The sequence below is a fragment of the Colletotrichum destructivum genome, chromosome 3 (genome assembly GCF_034447905.1).
Source record: "Colletotrichum destructivum chromosome 3, complete sequence".
Taxonomy (NCBI): Eukaryota; Fungi; Ascomycota; class Sordariomycetes; order Glomerellales; family Glomerellaceae; genus Colletotrichum; species Colletotrichum destructivum.
Genome location: NC_085898.1, coordinates 2,537,753 through 2,551,772, shown reverse-complemented (window position 1 = coordinate 2,551,772; position 14,020 = coordinate 2,537,753). Strand labels below are relative to the sequence as shown.

General features: G+C 55.8%; 4 protein-coding genes across 4 annotated transcripts; 2 read left to right on the top strand and 2 right to left on the bottom strand.

The window, feature by feature from the left end:
• The first annotated feature begins 157 nt into the window (after positions 1 to 157).
• CDEST_04856 (Putative mini-chromosome maintenance protein) lies at positions 158 to 2,960 on the top strand. Its single transcript, XM_062921015.1, has 4 exons — positions 158 to 384; positions 446 to 572; positions 632 to 2,040; positions 2,098 to 2,960. The coding sequence occupies exons 1-4, from the start codon at positions 248 to 250 to the stop codon at positions 2,588 to 2,590; spliced, it is 2,166 nt and encodes a 721-aa protein (XP_062777066.1). The 5' UTR covers positions 158 to 247; the 3' UTR covers positions 2,591 to 2,960.
• Positions 2,961 to 4,166: 1,206 nt separating this feature from the next.
• On the top strand, positions 4,167 to 6,060 carry CDEST_04855 (uncharacterized protein; the record flags this gene model as incomplete). The annotated part of the gene is made up of 2 exons (XM_062921014.1): positions 4,167 to 5,140; positions 5,270 to 6,060. Exons 1-2 carry the CDS (start codon positions 4,819 to 4,821, stop codon positions 6,058 to 6,060), a joined length of 1,113 nt encoding a protein of 370 aa, XP_062777065.1. The 5' UTR covers positions 4,167 to 4,818.
• A 903-nt stretch (positions 6,061 to 6,963) lies between these two features.
• Positions 6,964 to 10,090, bottom strand: CDEST_04854 (Putative alpha/Beta hydrolase). Its single transcript, XM_062921013.1, has 2 exons — positions 9,014 to 10,090; positions 6,964 to 8,960 (listed from the first exon to the last, which is right to left on the bottom strand). The coding sequence occupies exons 1-2, from the start codon at positions 9,608 to 9,610 to the stop codon at positions 6,966 to 6,968; spliced, it is 2,592 nt and encodes an 863-aa protein (XP_062777064.1). The 5' UTR covers positions 9,611 to 10,090; the 3' UTR covers positions 6,964 to 6,965.
• Positions 10,091 to 12,086: 1,996 nt separating this feature from the next.
• CDEST_04853 (uncharacterized protein) lies at positions 12,087 to 13,407 on the bottom strand. The gene is made up of 2 exons (XM_062921012.1): positions 13,348 to 13,407; positions 12,087 to 13,289 (listed from the first exon to the last, which is right to left on the bottom strand). Exons 1-2 carry the CDS (start codon positions 13,348 to 13,350, stop codon positions 12,894 to 12,896), a joined length of 399 nt encoding a protein of 132 aa, XP_062777063.1. The 5' UTR covers positions 13,351 to 13,407; the 3' UTR covers positions 12,087 to 12,893.
• Positions 13,408 to 14,020: the final 613 nt, after the last annotated feature.

Genomic DNA, 14,020 nt, shown 5'->3' with positions numbered 1-14,020 from the left:
GATGAGGTAAGCCGCCGATTCACGTGAAGATAATGCATTAGGCGGCCCCTTATCGCCGAGTTGAGCGCGCTAGAGCTGCAACCACTTTACGCGGGCGTGTCGCGTTTTCCGAAATAGGGGCGCGTCCTTAATTCGTTCCCCTGTGAACAAGCAGCCCCTCCTCGCATCCACCTTTTCTGTCTAAATCCTCAGCACTGCTCCGTCAACAACCGCAACCGCAACCTCAATTACGGGCGCAATCGCAAACATGGATAGACAGTCAGTGTACTCCGCTCACGTCTTTGAGCCGAGCTTTGGTCAGAACGAGGACACTCGGATCCAAATCCAAACGCAACTGGAGAACTTTGTACTGCACTTCAGACACGACAACGACTACATCTACAGGTGAGACCGAATGCGTCGCGGTTACATTGCGCCTTTGCATGGCCTCTGACTCTGTGTCCAGAAACCAACTAAAGGAAAATGCTCTACTCAAGAAGTACTACTGCGATGTCAACGTCACCGACCTGATCAACTACAACGAGGAGCTGGCGCATAGGCTGGTGACGGAGCCCGCAGAAATCATTCCCCTGGTGCGACTCGGCCATTCAAACCCGCTGTTGATTTTTTTTACTGACTTGGACGCCACCAGTTCGAGGCTGCCCTCAAAAAATGCACTCACCGAATCGTCTTCCCTCAACTGACGAAAGTCGACTTGCCGGAACATCAGCTTCTCCTTCACTCGAGCGCCGAGGATGTATCAATTCGCAACCTGGACTCGATGACGATCTCTCGTCTCGTCAGAGTGCCGGGGATCGTCATCGGAGCTTCTGTTATGTCGTCGAAAGCCACTGAATTGTCCATTCAGTGTCGCAACTGTGCACACTCCTCTACGCTTCCAGTTCTGGGAGGGTTCACCGGCGTCACCCTCCCAAGACAGTGCGGCAGACAGAGAATCCCCAACGACCCTACTCCCAAATGCCCTCTCGACCCATACTTCGTCCTCCACGAGAAATCGAGATTCGTCGACCAGCAGATTATCAAACTTCAAGAGGCACCTGACCAGGTGCCCGTGGGAGAGCTTCCGCGACACGTCCTCATTTCAGCTGATCGTTACTTGACCAACCGCGTGGTTCCGGGCTCGAGATGTACGGTTATGGGCATCTTCTCGATCTACCAGAACAAGGCCTCGAAAAACTCCAACACTGGCGGCGCGGTAGCCATTCGGACTCCTTACCTCCGGGCGGTGGGCATCCAAACAGACATCGACCAGACTGCCAGAGGCCAGGCGCTCTTCTCTGACGAAGAAGAACAAGAGTTCCTCGAGATGAGCAGGCGACCGGATCTGTACAGCATCATGGCAGACTGCATAGCTCCGTCCATCTACGGCAATCGCGACATCAAGAAGGCTATTTTGTGTCTGCTGCTAGGCGGCTCTAAGAAGATATTGCCTGACGGCATGAAGCTTCGTGGAGACATCAATGTTCTGCTGCTTGGTGATCCCGGTACCGCCAAGTCACAACTGCTGAAGTTTGTCGAAAAGTGTGCGCCCATTGCCATTTATACGTCCGGTAAGGGCTCTTCCGCAGCCGGTCTTACGGCCTCAGTACAACGCGACCACTCAACTCGGGAATTCTATCTTGAAGGAGGCGCCATGGTTCTTGCAGACGGCGGTGTCGTCTGCATCGACGAGTTCGACAAGATGCGTGACGAGGATCGTGTGGCCATCCACGAGGCTATGGAACAACAAACCATCTCCATCGCCAAGGCCGGTATCACCACTATCCTCAACGCAAGAACATCGGTTCTGGCTGCTGCCAATCCAATTTTTGGCCGTTACGACGACATGAAGACCCCTGGCGAGAATATCGACTTCCAGACCACCATTTTGTCTCGTTTCGACATGATTTTCATCGTCAAGGACGAACACACGCGGGAGAAGGACGAGAGAATAGCAAAACACGTTATGGGCATTCACATGGGGGGCCGAGGTGTTGAGGAGCAAGTCGAGTCTGAGATACCCGTTGACAAGATGAAGAGGTATCTCAGCTACTGCAAATCGTAAGTTTTTACCGCGCCGGGCTTTCACCCAGACTTAGGTTAACAAACGTGACCTAGACGAATGGCTCCTCGTCTCAGCCCCGAAGCAGCCGAGAAGCTCTCCTCTCACTTCGTGTCCATTCGAAGACAGGTCCACGCGGCCGAGATGGAAGCTAATACGCGGTCTTCCATTCCGATCACCGTCCGTCAATTAGAGGCTATCGTCCGCATCACAGAGTCACTAGCCAAGCTGACCTTGTCTCCTATCGCGACTGAAGAGCATGTGGATGAAGCCATCAGGCTTTTCCTCTGCTCTACTATGGATGCCGTCAACCAGGGCAGCAACCAGGGAAGCAAGGAGCTCAACGAGGAAGTTAGCAGGTTGGAGATAGAGCTCAAGCGGCGTCTCGCGGTTGGATGGGGCACCAGCTTGGCCAGCCTGCGGCGCGAGATGGTTGAGCAGAAAGGTTACAGCGAGCAGGCTCTTAACAGGACGTTGATGATCATGCAAAGGAGGGATACTATCATGTTCCGGAACCAAGGAGCGCAGGTTTATAGAAACGCTATCTGAGAAGGAATAGCGATTTGGGTGTAATAGTTTTCCGGGATGTCGATTGTGTCTGTGGTAGTTGGTTTGAGGGTTACGGCAGCAGCATCCTGCTTATGAAAGAAATGATAATACCAGGCCTTTGCAATCGAGCTTTCACCCTTTCCCCCCCCGTATCTGTTTGTGTGATGTAAACCACCAGTCTGCGTGTCGCCAGAGCAAGCTCATTTGCGAATATTATGATAGTATGTCCTGAAACTGGTAACATTTGTGTAATTTGCAACTGTCAATTGCTCATTCTCTTATCGGGTTGGCTCCAAAGCTAAAACCCGGAATGACCCCGATCAGTGTTCCTTCCAGATGACAACATCCTACCTAGGCTACCATGACATCCAGCAACGGGATGATGCGAATCAATTTGTCAAAGGAGAGCCTTTGCCACGAATGGGGTAGATGGCAGGCTCTCGAGTCTCGAAATTATACTGTGTGGACCTACACCTGGGTGCTGGGCAGATTGTTAGCCAAATGACATGGAAGATTCCGCGCGTTTCCAGAGCCATCAAAACAGAGCGATTCAGATATGCCACATCTCAGCAGGCTCAACCTGGTCGAGAGCATTGGCAGAAGCCACCGCACTCGCGGCTGAGCAATCTGTTTACCAGATGTATGAAAATCATCCCCATCTCCGTAGGTTCAATTGGCACAAAAGAGCCTGTAGGCTGCAGCGTACCTTGTTGCAATTGATCAATAGAGCCAAATCGCAGACGTGCCAAGATAACTGTGGCAGCACAATCAACACAGGCATCATCGAACGTAGGCGAAGACAGCACAGATGACCTCATCTCACAGCAATAGCAATAGCAACATCACTGCCCGTTGAAGGGCATGTCCAAACTTGCTTCAGGTGATCGTCGCATCATGGGAAGCCGCACGAGGGGCCCTCGCTGACGATTGTTTTAAACAAGGGCATTGAAAGAGTTGATCTCGACTCATTCCTCGAAATCGTCCAGCAGCTGGGAGGCGATGTAAAATCGAGGCAGGCTGGCGATATTTTTTTTGAGTGAGTGGTCTTGTTTGTTGAAGGAGAAAGAAAAGTCGGAAGCTGCCCGCGGCCTCGAGGTTTAAAAATTGCAGGTGCCCGGCCCGTCCTAACCATGTGGGTCCGTGACACACCACGTGACCGGACGCCGCCATGGCTGCACTGAGGCGCGTGGTGGTCAGTGGTTGGCCAGTGTGTGTTTTCGCTGCCGACTTCCTGATCCAGCCACGCCTGGGGCGTTCCAGAGTTCCATGCCCATGCCTCGAGCCGTAGGACAGTGAATGGCCGGTCATTCCTTCCACTATAACCGTCAGGTCCCGATGATCGGGTGTCGGGTGTCGGAGCACGGTGGCGATGGTTTCCTAGACGATTCAACTGGTGGAGGGCGCCATCCCATTTGCCGTTAGGGGAGGTGGTGCCTGGCTTTCGCTCCGGTCCCCCAGAACAGCAGCCGCCCACTCCCCTCCCACTTCCGCGGCAAACTGCTTTCCCATCCTGCTAATCCCACCACCCGCTCGGCCCAAGCTTACCTCAGCCAGTGCCAGTGCCAGCCAGCGCAACCCACGGTCCAGTTGCCAGCCAGCCAGCCAGCCCAGGCGGCCACCCCCGTTAAGCGAGCAAATTGCCTCGCTCATGTGTCCGCCCCCTTCGCTCTACCCAGCGCCGTTCCGACTTCACTTCCTTCAACTCCACCACGACCTGACGGCTCAACCTCAGCACGAACCGACCACCGACCCTCGACAGCCCTTCATCGCCGTCGGATTACTTTCGCTACGAGTGCTCCTGCTGGATATTGGCATCAGGGAAAATTTTTATTACCCCAGAGAAGGCGCCAGTGATCGACGGTTCATCCGAGAGTGGTGCATGACGCTGCGTTCGGGGGATTGAGAGCCGTCGGCGGTTTGGCGCGACTCGCCACAGCAACCCCTCATCCTCTGATCTCGCCCAGAGCGACAATTCTCATCGAGCGCATCGCGGATTTCGATCGATCAAGATCTTGACGGTATTCTTCGGAAGAGGTGGTGTTTTTTTCTTCGCGCCTTCCGGTCGGAGAAGCCGCAACAGCAGCAACCACCCTCCCATTCATCCCGTGTTCCGACGTCCTCGTCTTCATCCGACGAAGGCTACATTCACGGCCACGACGCTCACAAAGACGACTACGACGACGAAGCCGACCCGAGAACCGAGCCCCCATACCAGCAGCAACGTCAACATGTCTTTCCACCCCCGAACCCCTCAAAGTCCTTCCCAGTTTTCTCCTGGCACTTCCGACCTCACGTCGAGTATGAACAGCTCCGTTCAGTCCACAACCACGACTCTGCCAACTCCCGCACACAGCGTAAACGGCAGCGCATCGCAGCCCTCCGATATGTCACAGGACATCGTTATGGGCGATGACTCGCCTCACAAGCGCAAGCGCCCACTCGAAGACTTGGGTGACCGAGAGCAGAAGAAAGTCCACATCGAGGATAGCAAAACTGGTATCGAGGCACTCCACTTGGATGTCGGAGAGAAATACCTACTTTGCCAAACTCGTAAGGCTCCCTTCACAGCCCCCCGTCCCCGTGGCAGTCTGTCTTGCCAAAATTCCTTTTCCGTGACATATCTGGTATTTTGAGCTGGTTTCATGCCGAACATCCTTCGTTAACTCTTGAGCTACGTAGCACACCACGAGAGATTGCCGCGTATCACTGAAGATCTCTTTGAGATGTTCAACTTAACGGGCATTGCTGCAGAGGTCGCTCGCGAGAAGCCCAACGGTGAGAAGAATGCTCTGCGCAAGACCTATAAGGGTCAGATCAAGAAACTCGGAATCCTCGGCCGCTTCGACTCTGTCGCCCAGGACTGGGACGCACCCAGAGAAAGGGAAGGTGATGGTGGCGACAAGAAGAGAGAGACATATCACGGCTTCCGAGAACTGCTGGAGATCCCCGATGCAGAGTTTTGGGGCACACGGAAAGACCCGATCACTAACGGTCTGTCGGGTACCGTCAAGTCCATTTTGAACAGAGCCACAACGATGGCCAAGGGGCCAATTCCTGCCAAGGACTGGGACAGCTCGGTGCTTGGAGATCTTGCCCCCGGCAGTGTCGACGCCTTGAAACAGGGTCTTGCTGGCAAGGCAACGGCGCCTGGCACGCCGTCAGCAACCACACCCAACCCTTTCGCGCGGAAGCAGCAACAGGGACCTCCGGGTGCTGTCCGTCCTCAGCGAACCACGAAGAAGCGGGGCTATGGCGAGAACACATACGAGGGCTATGGCGAAGGCTTCCCTGATGATGGCTACTCTACGGGAGACGGCGACGACAGGGGAGGCCAGAAGCGCCGAAAGAAGGTTGGTGACAGATCGCCCATGCCGTCTCTGTCCATGTCTGACCTGTTACAGGATGGCGGTAATGGCCAAGCGTTCCCGAACGCGATGCGTCCGCAAGGCTACGGGGCTGTGGGCGCTTAGCAACCGTCCGCGCCTACAAAGTCCAAACGACGAAAAGTGAGCAAGTAGAGTCGAGTCGTATCTTTACTCTACCGCTCTTCGGTCCATTACTTTGCGGTGGGTTGGGGTACCGCAAGCTGCCACCAGGTCGCTCGGAGCAACACTTTCTGGAACGTGTATCGACGCTTCGCTCATGAGAGTAATGAGCAGTATGGCGGGAAGAACAAAAAAGGGGCTCAGCGGTCGACGTACACATGCGTCTAAGGAAGCACCGTTTTGTGGGTTATTGAGGGGTAAAGGGCGAATGGGCATTTGGCTCTTTTTGATGATTTCCACTTCCAGCAGGGCGTTCGGGGGGATTCTCTTTATTGCTCTATCATTTTTATGCCTGTGGTCTTTACGCATTCAGTCAAGGTTGACAATGAAAAACACGACCGACTGAGGGATGGAAAAATACCATGCGGCTTCGGGGCATTCTCTAGGCCTGCTACGAAAGGGGACGGCTCATTTTTTTCACCACGACCAAACCATCACAACCGTCAGCAGAAAAAAGCAGAAAAAAAATCCCACTGGGGTTGGGTCGTTGTAGCACCAACACACAAACACACAAAACACACAGTAATTTCGATAGAAGGAAGCAGACGGCCACAGGATACCAAAATATCAATCAGTTGGGGGAGGAGGGTAAGGGAGGAGGAGGGTGGCCGTGGCAGTGGCAGCAGTCACCTTTTTTAGTGACTAGTGTGGGTAGAGACATGAATAAAGTCGGTTCCTTTTATGATTATACGTTGTCTTTTGCCTCTTGGTCTGGTTTATAGTACTGGTGTAACGGAGGAGACCTACTGGAATAAAGGAACTGGCTGACTGGTCCACCCTTCTTGTCCCTGTTCTCTGCCGCCCGGCTGCGTCCCACCCCTCCCTCCTGTTCATGACATTTCCAATATCGCTCTAACACTGAGGTCATCCTGGACCCATCCCAGGATGCGTTCGCCCACGTCGCCGATAAGCCCGTCGTAGTGTGGCCCGGCCAGGAACAGGCCGCAGTGGGCGCCGACCTCGTCCATGCCCTCCATGTAGACGGGGAGCCACGTCTCGTCGCGCCGGCCGTTGACCTTTCGCGGCAGCGTGCAGAACTTGCGCTCCTTCTTGGGCTTGCCCGGGTCCGCTGCCGCTGCGGGCGGCGCCCTGGATCTGGTGGCGGCGGTGGAGCCACTGCCCGTCTGCGTCGTGTTGACGGACGCGGTCGACGATGCTGTGGCGGCCGGCGGTCTGCTTGCCTGCGCCGTGACCGACGCTGGCGCTGCGGCCGCGGCTCCGGCAATCACCGTCGCCGCTATGTGGGCTTCGATCTCGGCTTCTCGACCGGCCTCTGTCTGCTTCTCGGGCTCGGGCTCGGGCGGCTCTCCCCGCATTCTCCGAGCCTCCCTCTCCATCCGCTGGGCTTCCTCCGCGAGCCTACGCGCTTCGCCCTCGGCCTGCGTCTCCTGCCTTTGGGCCTCTTCGGCCGCCTTCCTCCGGGCGGCCTCCTCCTCCTGCATTTTCTTCTGCTCCTCTTTCTGCAGTCTTTGTTCCTCCTTCTCGATCCTCTGGGCCTCCTTCTGGGCTTCCTTCTCCGCCTTTTTGCGCCGCTTCTCGACGAGCTTCTGGCGCTCCTTGATGGCCTTGTCCCTGCTCTTGACGGCGTGCTCGTACGTCTTTTGCGCCCGTTTCCCCTCCTTCTCGGCCTGCTTCCGGGCGTCTTTGTCTGTGTACTTATCCAGATCAGGAGGCGTTGGTTGCTCGGGTAGGTCGGGGATGGGAGGAAGTTCCGGCTCATCTATCTCATCACCCGTTGGATCCGGCTTGAGGGCTCCCCCTTCACCTCCGCCGACAGCTGCAACGTTTCTCTGCTCAGTCGTGGGCGATTCGTAGGAGTCGATAGTGTTGTCCAGCCTCTCCTTTCCCTTGCCTTTTGGCTCTGGTGCTTCCTGGGACAAGCCGCGTCGAAGGGCCTCTGTCGATTTCGAGGCTTCCATGGACTCGAGGTTAAATCTCGCCTGTTGTTCCTCATGGAGCGTCGAAAGCCTTTCGTCCACGTCGTCCATCGGAATCGGTTCCAGGAGTTCCATACTCTTCCCATCATCGGAATCCTCGACTGAGATCCTGGGCGTCATCGACGTCGGCGGAGAGAGCCGAGAGCCAACTTCGAGCGTGTTCGGGTGGCCGGAGACGAACCTCTCTTCGGGAGATCCTAGAGACTCTGGTGATTTGGGCGAGTCCGGTGTCTTTGGCTTCTTCGGCCTTCCCGTGCTGAGGGTGTAATAGTTGATGAACCGCACGCGCACGGGGGGAGGCTGGTTCGCATAGCCGTAGTTGTTGCCGGCGCTCATGTGCTGCAGCGGGTCAACGCTCTCCATGGCGCGCAGCTTGTTGTAGCGGGCGTTCAAGCCGGGGTAGTCAGCCAGGCAGCCGCCGTATTCGAGGTGAGACATGACGTGGTTCTTGGTGGCGTCCCAAATACCCTCGCGACTGTGCTTCTTGGCAAAATGACCTAGGCGCCTCATAAAGGGACGGTCTTTCAGGTTCAGGTCGTTGAAAAAGGGTGGGTTGAAGGTAGGGTCCGGCCGCTGAGGAGGGCCATTCGAGGACAAAGACGGGGTGTTGCTTGCGTGAGGAGAGAGCTCAGCGCCCAACGAACTGTTCGTCTCCAGGGTGTACATGGAGGGGTTGGGACTGGTCAAGGCGGAGTGGTCGGGGCTCAAGGAGTTTGACGAGGGATCGAATTGATCAGGTTGTTCCTCAGCAGGCGAAGCCGGTCTGAACAGACTAGAGATTCCTGCCACGATGATTCCGGGATGGAGTCCGAGAAAGGGCGAGTCGAGGGAAATGGTGCCAAGGATGCGGTGCTTGTACGGGTGGCGCCTATAGGGATGCCGATTAGGCTGGGAGCAAGGTCAGTCTAGGTTGAGCATCACCTGGGAGCAGGGGATAATACCATCATGGCAACCTCTGCGGCAAGTAAACCACCCATGGAGTGGCCGATGAGAATAACGTCGGTAGAGTCGGACTCGTGGGGCTCCAGCCACTGGCTGAAGTTATCGCGAGCCACATCGATGGCCTTGTATGTCTTGTAACGGGGGTAGATCTTGGAGTGGACGACGTGGGTCTCCGCAAGCGCGTCCTTCAGGTAGTTATGGACGTGAGCTGGAAAGGACCTGAAGGATGACTCGTTGCCGTAGAAGCCGTGGATGTAAATGATGAGCAAGGTCCGGCGGGTGACACCGTCACGGTCCTTTGTGGACGGGGCAAGTGAGTGAGCCGATGACGACCTAGGATCGGCCAGGCGCCGCTTGGAGTCCACGATGCCGAGGTAATCAGGGGTCGACGGGCCATAGCCGCCAGACGGGAAGCCCGAGGACGGACCGGCGTGAGATTCTCCGTGAGCGGCATGGGCGGTGGTCGGGGGCGGCGCGAACAGGGACGAAGAGGTGGATCCAAAGTTACCGGAGCCGGAAGCGGAAGCGGTCACGGAGTAGGGCGGTGGCGGTGCGGCCGACGACGAGGAGCCGTCATAAGAAGTGTAACCGGCCATGACGTCAGATGTTAAATACAAATCTATGCGTGTCTGAGGCCGAGGAGGCGTGTGGTGAGAAAGGAGGGGTAAGGTCGGGAAGAGCCCAAGAGGGGGGAATGTCGGCGAAAGCTTTCAAAGTCGGGGCGACGAGGAATGCCCAGAGTTGTTGTTGTAAGCTTCAGTGGCGTGCATTAGGTGTGTATGAATGCTGGATCAAGGTTCCCCAGATATACAACGGACAGACAAAACCGTAAATCCGGTCAGAGATGATTCACGGCCGACGGGCATTAAGAAAGAAGCCCGCGGCCTCTTGGTTATTTGGCTTGGCTTGGTTCGCTGTAAGAATCTGGTACAGGCGTGGGTGATGATAAGGCAGCCTTTGGCGTACCAAGCAGGGTGAGGTAGGGATGGAGCTGTGAAGGTGATTGAGTAAGGTACCTACAGTAAGGCCAGTGGAGTGGAGCTTGCCGCAAGGTGTTGCGATGCTATGCGAACAGAATACGCGGAAAAGCGAAACGAGACGCTGGTTGATTGCGCCGCGCTGCTGCGCCCGGTTTTCAGTCGGACAAGCCCCCGGGGCTAAGTGCCTTAGACCTACCTAGGTGTACCTACCTAGGTAAGTAGTGCAGGAAAGAACGCTCTCGCTTGGACCTTGCCTCAGACACCATTTGGCGGCTGAAGGTCCATGGCTGTTGTTACAGTGGCAAGACATGCTGGCGCCCAGCTGCCGCTGGCTGGTGCAGGCTTGTGTTGCCGGCACTAACAGGGAGGGAGATGACGACATGTTCTGTTTTGTGATTGAAACAAATCATGATGTCGCGGCCTTTTCGAGTTCCAAGGCTTCGGTCGTCAATCGGGTCCTCCTCGGGTACGATACGACGATACGTCCAAATGCAATGTGATGCCATTTACCCATTCGTCAAGCCCTTGTCTAGAGGCCCTCGGCAACCGTTGAAGACCTCCATCAGCAGCAGCTCTTTGGTCGGCACGCACAGCCCTGGCGCGGCGCCTGGCGAGAGCACGCGTCTCGCGTGGGGCATGTTCAGAGCCAAGTCGGGCGTGCCGTGCCTTGATTGACCGGAGTTTTCCCCCTCTTTCTCATCTACTTCTCTTCCGCATCAATTCCGCGTCCGGGCTGTGCTGTTGACACGTTCGGCTCTGTTTGGCTGTACTTACGCATGCCTCTTACATAATTAAATGTATAGAGCTTCTGCCTTGTACCGGTCACCACGGTCGAACCGCCGAGAATTTTAGCTATGCCATAAATCATCGACCGCCCACTGCGCTCGCTGGTGCGACGTTACGCGAACTCTATCCGTGCTTCGACAGTAATGCCGGCTGCGCACCCTTAGCTAATCCCGGCCGCAGGCGAACAGGCGAGCAAACGGGCACGCCAGGACAGACAAGAAAACCGCCTTGGTAACAGTCCATGCCGCACCGCGTATCAACATTCCATTCTCTGCGGCCTCAAGTCCTATCGTCTTGCGTGGTTTTGAGTTTGATTCGATATATCCCACCCTTGACGATGGTTCCTCTAAAAAGCAGGTTCGCTGAGCGGTTTCCGCCACGAATTTCGTTCCATCACAGTCGCGGTCATATTGCTCGATTCGGGCGCAGAGAGGGGAAGCCGGGAGATTGCACAGGCAACCATGGCGCGAAGCTCCTCCGGGGGGTGTCTTCTCTTCCTTTTTTCTCTCCTCTTCGCTTTTATCTCCGTAATGCTTGTCGATCTTGTCCACATCATGCCATGGATACAGAACCACAAGAACAAGATGGCGCCGGCAGTTACCAACCAGGCCGCCTGCGCCAACTTCTTCATCTTCAGGTGACTCGAGGGACGGAAGCGGCACATGTTCCTCTAGAGGGCAAAACGGGGGTCTGGAACGGAGGGTGACGGCATCGTGTAAGTGAGACGGCGGACCGACCGCCTCCCGTGAGAAACACAGCACCCTGCCGCCGACCTCCTTCGTCTTGCGAGACGAACGAGGCTAGAAGGCGTCAACCGGTGCGGTGTCGGACTGTGTTTGTAGCCTGCTACATGAGGGGATACAGCGGGCGGGTATGGTTCTTGCTTCAAGCGCTCCCGACTAACAACTGCCCATGCCACACCATACGAAGATGATGCCTACGCAATGCAACGTCTGCACAGCAATTTTAGCAGATGGATGCCGCCTCCTTCTGGTGATTCGCGCAGGCTTGGCTCGCGAGCTTTTCTTCCGTTGTGCTCCACTCCATGCCCATCGGAGGTTAGAGCAAGATGAATTACGTACATCCGTGGAGCGACGTGACACATTGCCCTGTATGGATATTCAGACGCTGTTTTGTCTAGAGCAACAAAATAACGAGTCCTCAGAGCACGGCATCTGCGGGTTGGGAGATATGCTTTTCTTTGGTTGTCCCAGATACCCCAGAGCCTCCTGAGACGCCCTAGGAGAGCACACGCATCTTTCAACCCACTGTTGCTAACCCATAGCACAGTCAACGGGCAACTCGGGGCAGATGCCGGCTATCCCAGGACCAAATCATGGGGTCGTCTCAAGAGAGACCCATCGCCAACGGGGCAGTGAACGCAGCGGGGCCTCTTTCTTGTCTTTATGTTTTCTTTTGCAAGGGGTGAAGGAAGATGATGGCATCAATCTTGTCGCTGGCATCAGGAGAAAGGATCCCTCTTTCACCCTGGCCCGTCGAAAAGGGGCACACGGCACAGGGGAACCGCGACGGCGGACAGAGGGGGGGACTCTCCAGTGTTTGTTTCGAGGGAAACGAAATTCGTCCTACGATCGCCGAGCCCGCCAAGCCTCACCCGCTCTCCCAACCAGCTGCCGCGCACTAGGAGGAATCGGGCCTCGAGCCCCCCTCTCAAGTCTCGGCCGAACCAGATTGTCAACGGCATGTGGGCGTGTTCAGTGTTCAGTCTGAATGGATGTTGATGGCCGTTTCGGCACGTCAAACATATAGCACCACCCGAGGCTCGGGATAACTGCCAGGCAATGCCAGGGCAAACCCTGGAAGGACCTGGGCGAGTTTGTATGTATGCGCGACAGGCAATATTTATCTCATGAGAAAGATATTATGTATAAGTGTGAACGTGCTGCCAATGTTCCTCTGCGCCGTGGTTGCGGCTGGGCCAACCCTTGCCTTAACGCATTACGATATTATGCGTCTGAAGGTGTGGCTCGTCTGTTGCGGTCTCACCCACACATTTGTTTCATGAGACCATGGCAATGAAGGCCCCACGACTCCCCCCGTCGACAAAAGGGGTGTCTCGCAGCCATGGTTAAAGGAATCCAGGAACAGGTCATTATCGGATGCAGGTACAGCGCACTGTGGCTGCACGCATTCGTATGCAGTTATGTGCCGCATCCCACAAGGAACAATATAGACGACGACGACGACAATGTGCTGCAGCGCGCAATGGTCTCGAAGAAGAGCCGCCTACCAAGTGTTTGACAGCGGGTTTGGGCGCGCGTGGGTGAATACGAGGTGCGGACTGAATGGCGCGAAACATCGAGGTGCCAGGCAACGCCACGTTTCTGCCGGCGACGCCTCCCAGACAGTCGACCCCCAAGACAATGCATTGTCGGCCGGAAAGAGGCGCGAGATGTTCCTTGGATGAGTAACAGGACCGCAAAGCTTGGTCTGGGATGGTGATCCGCCATACGGAGTACCGATAAAGTCGGTCAGGCATGGGCGCAGTCTGTCCCCCCGATGAGCGAGATGGTTACGAGGGCCGTGGATAGCACCATGGGCCATACCATGTCGAGCACGTTTTGTTTCTGGTTGAAACAGATCGGACGGGCAAACAAAACCTCGTTTCCCGCTTGCGCTTTTTTTTTTGAGGGGGGGGCAGAAGACACCATCTCTTATCAATCCCGTTCCGTCTCGTATTCTTCGACCTGACTGCTCGGTAGCATCGAGCCCTTTCCAAACCCCCGTCGGTATCCTACAGATTGTCGCGGCCCTGCGCGGAGGCGCAGCCGGCGAGTGTGTGGTTTGTTGTTCTAGTAGCGTCGAGAAAGGTCGTCATGGTTCGTAGGGCCGGGAGATCTTTTAGTCTAGACCTCTGTTAGTCTGCTTGGTATCCGTCTTTAGTGTCGTGGGCGAAACACAACGGTGCCAAAGTGACTCGTAGGCGGCAAGACGTCGTCGGCTGCTCTGCTGAGCGTGCGGGAATTGATTGCTATTGGCACACATACACGCACACACACACACACACACACACACACACACACACACACACACACACACACACACACACGGACCTTGGGCCTAATGAAAGCACATGGATGATGGCGCACGCATCCGTACTCTCGCCCACATACGACGCGATGCAGGGCATTCCCGTCCAGTCCGGGGCTTAATCATTGCGCTCTGATGGATGTTGCTACGTAGGGAGCCCTGTGTGCTGGGGACTTAGTCAGACTTTTC

What these genes read in the sequence shown, in the direction of transcription:
- CDEST_04856 (XM_062921015.1), top strand. Translation starts at nt 248, where the DNA reads ATGGATAGACAGTCAGTGTACTCCGCTCACGTCTTTGAGCCGAGCTTT. An exon ending in CCGCAGAAATCATTCCCCTG is followed by an intron (nt 573 to 631) that starts GTGCGACTCGGC and finishes GGACGCCACCAG; the next exon opens with TTCGAGGCTGCCCTCAAAAA. An exon ending in TATCTCAGCTACTGCAAATC is followed by an intron (nt 2,041 to 2,097) that starts GTAAGTTTTTAC and finishes AACGTGACCTAG; the next exon opens with ACGAATGGCTCCTCGTCTCA.
- CDEST_04854 (XM_062921013.1), bottom strand. Translation starts at nt 9,610, where the DNA reads ATGGCCGGTTACACTTCTTATGACGGCTCCTCGTCGTCGGCCGCACCG. An exon ending in CCGCAGAGGTTGCCATGATG is followed by an intron (nt 8,961 to 9,013) that starts GTATTATCCCCT and finishes CCTTGCTCCCAG; the next exon opens with CCTAATCGGCATCCCTATAG.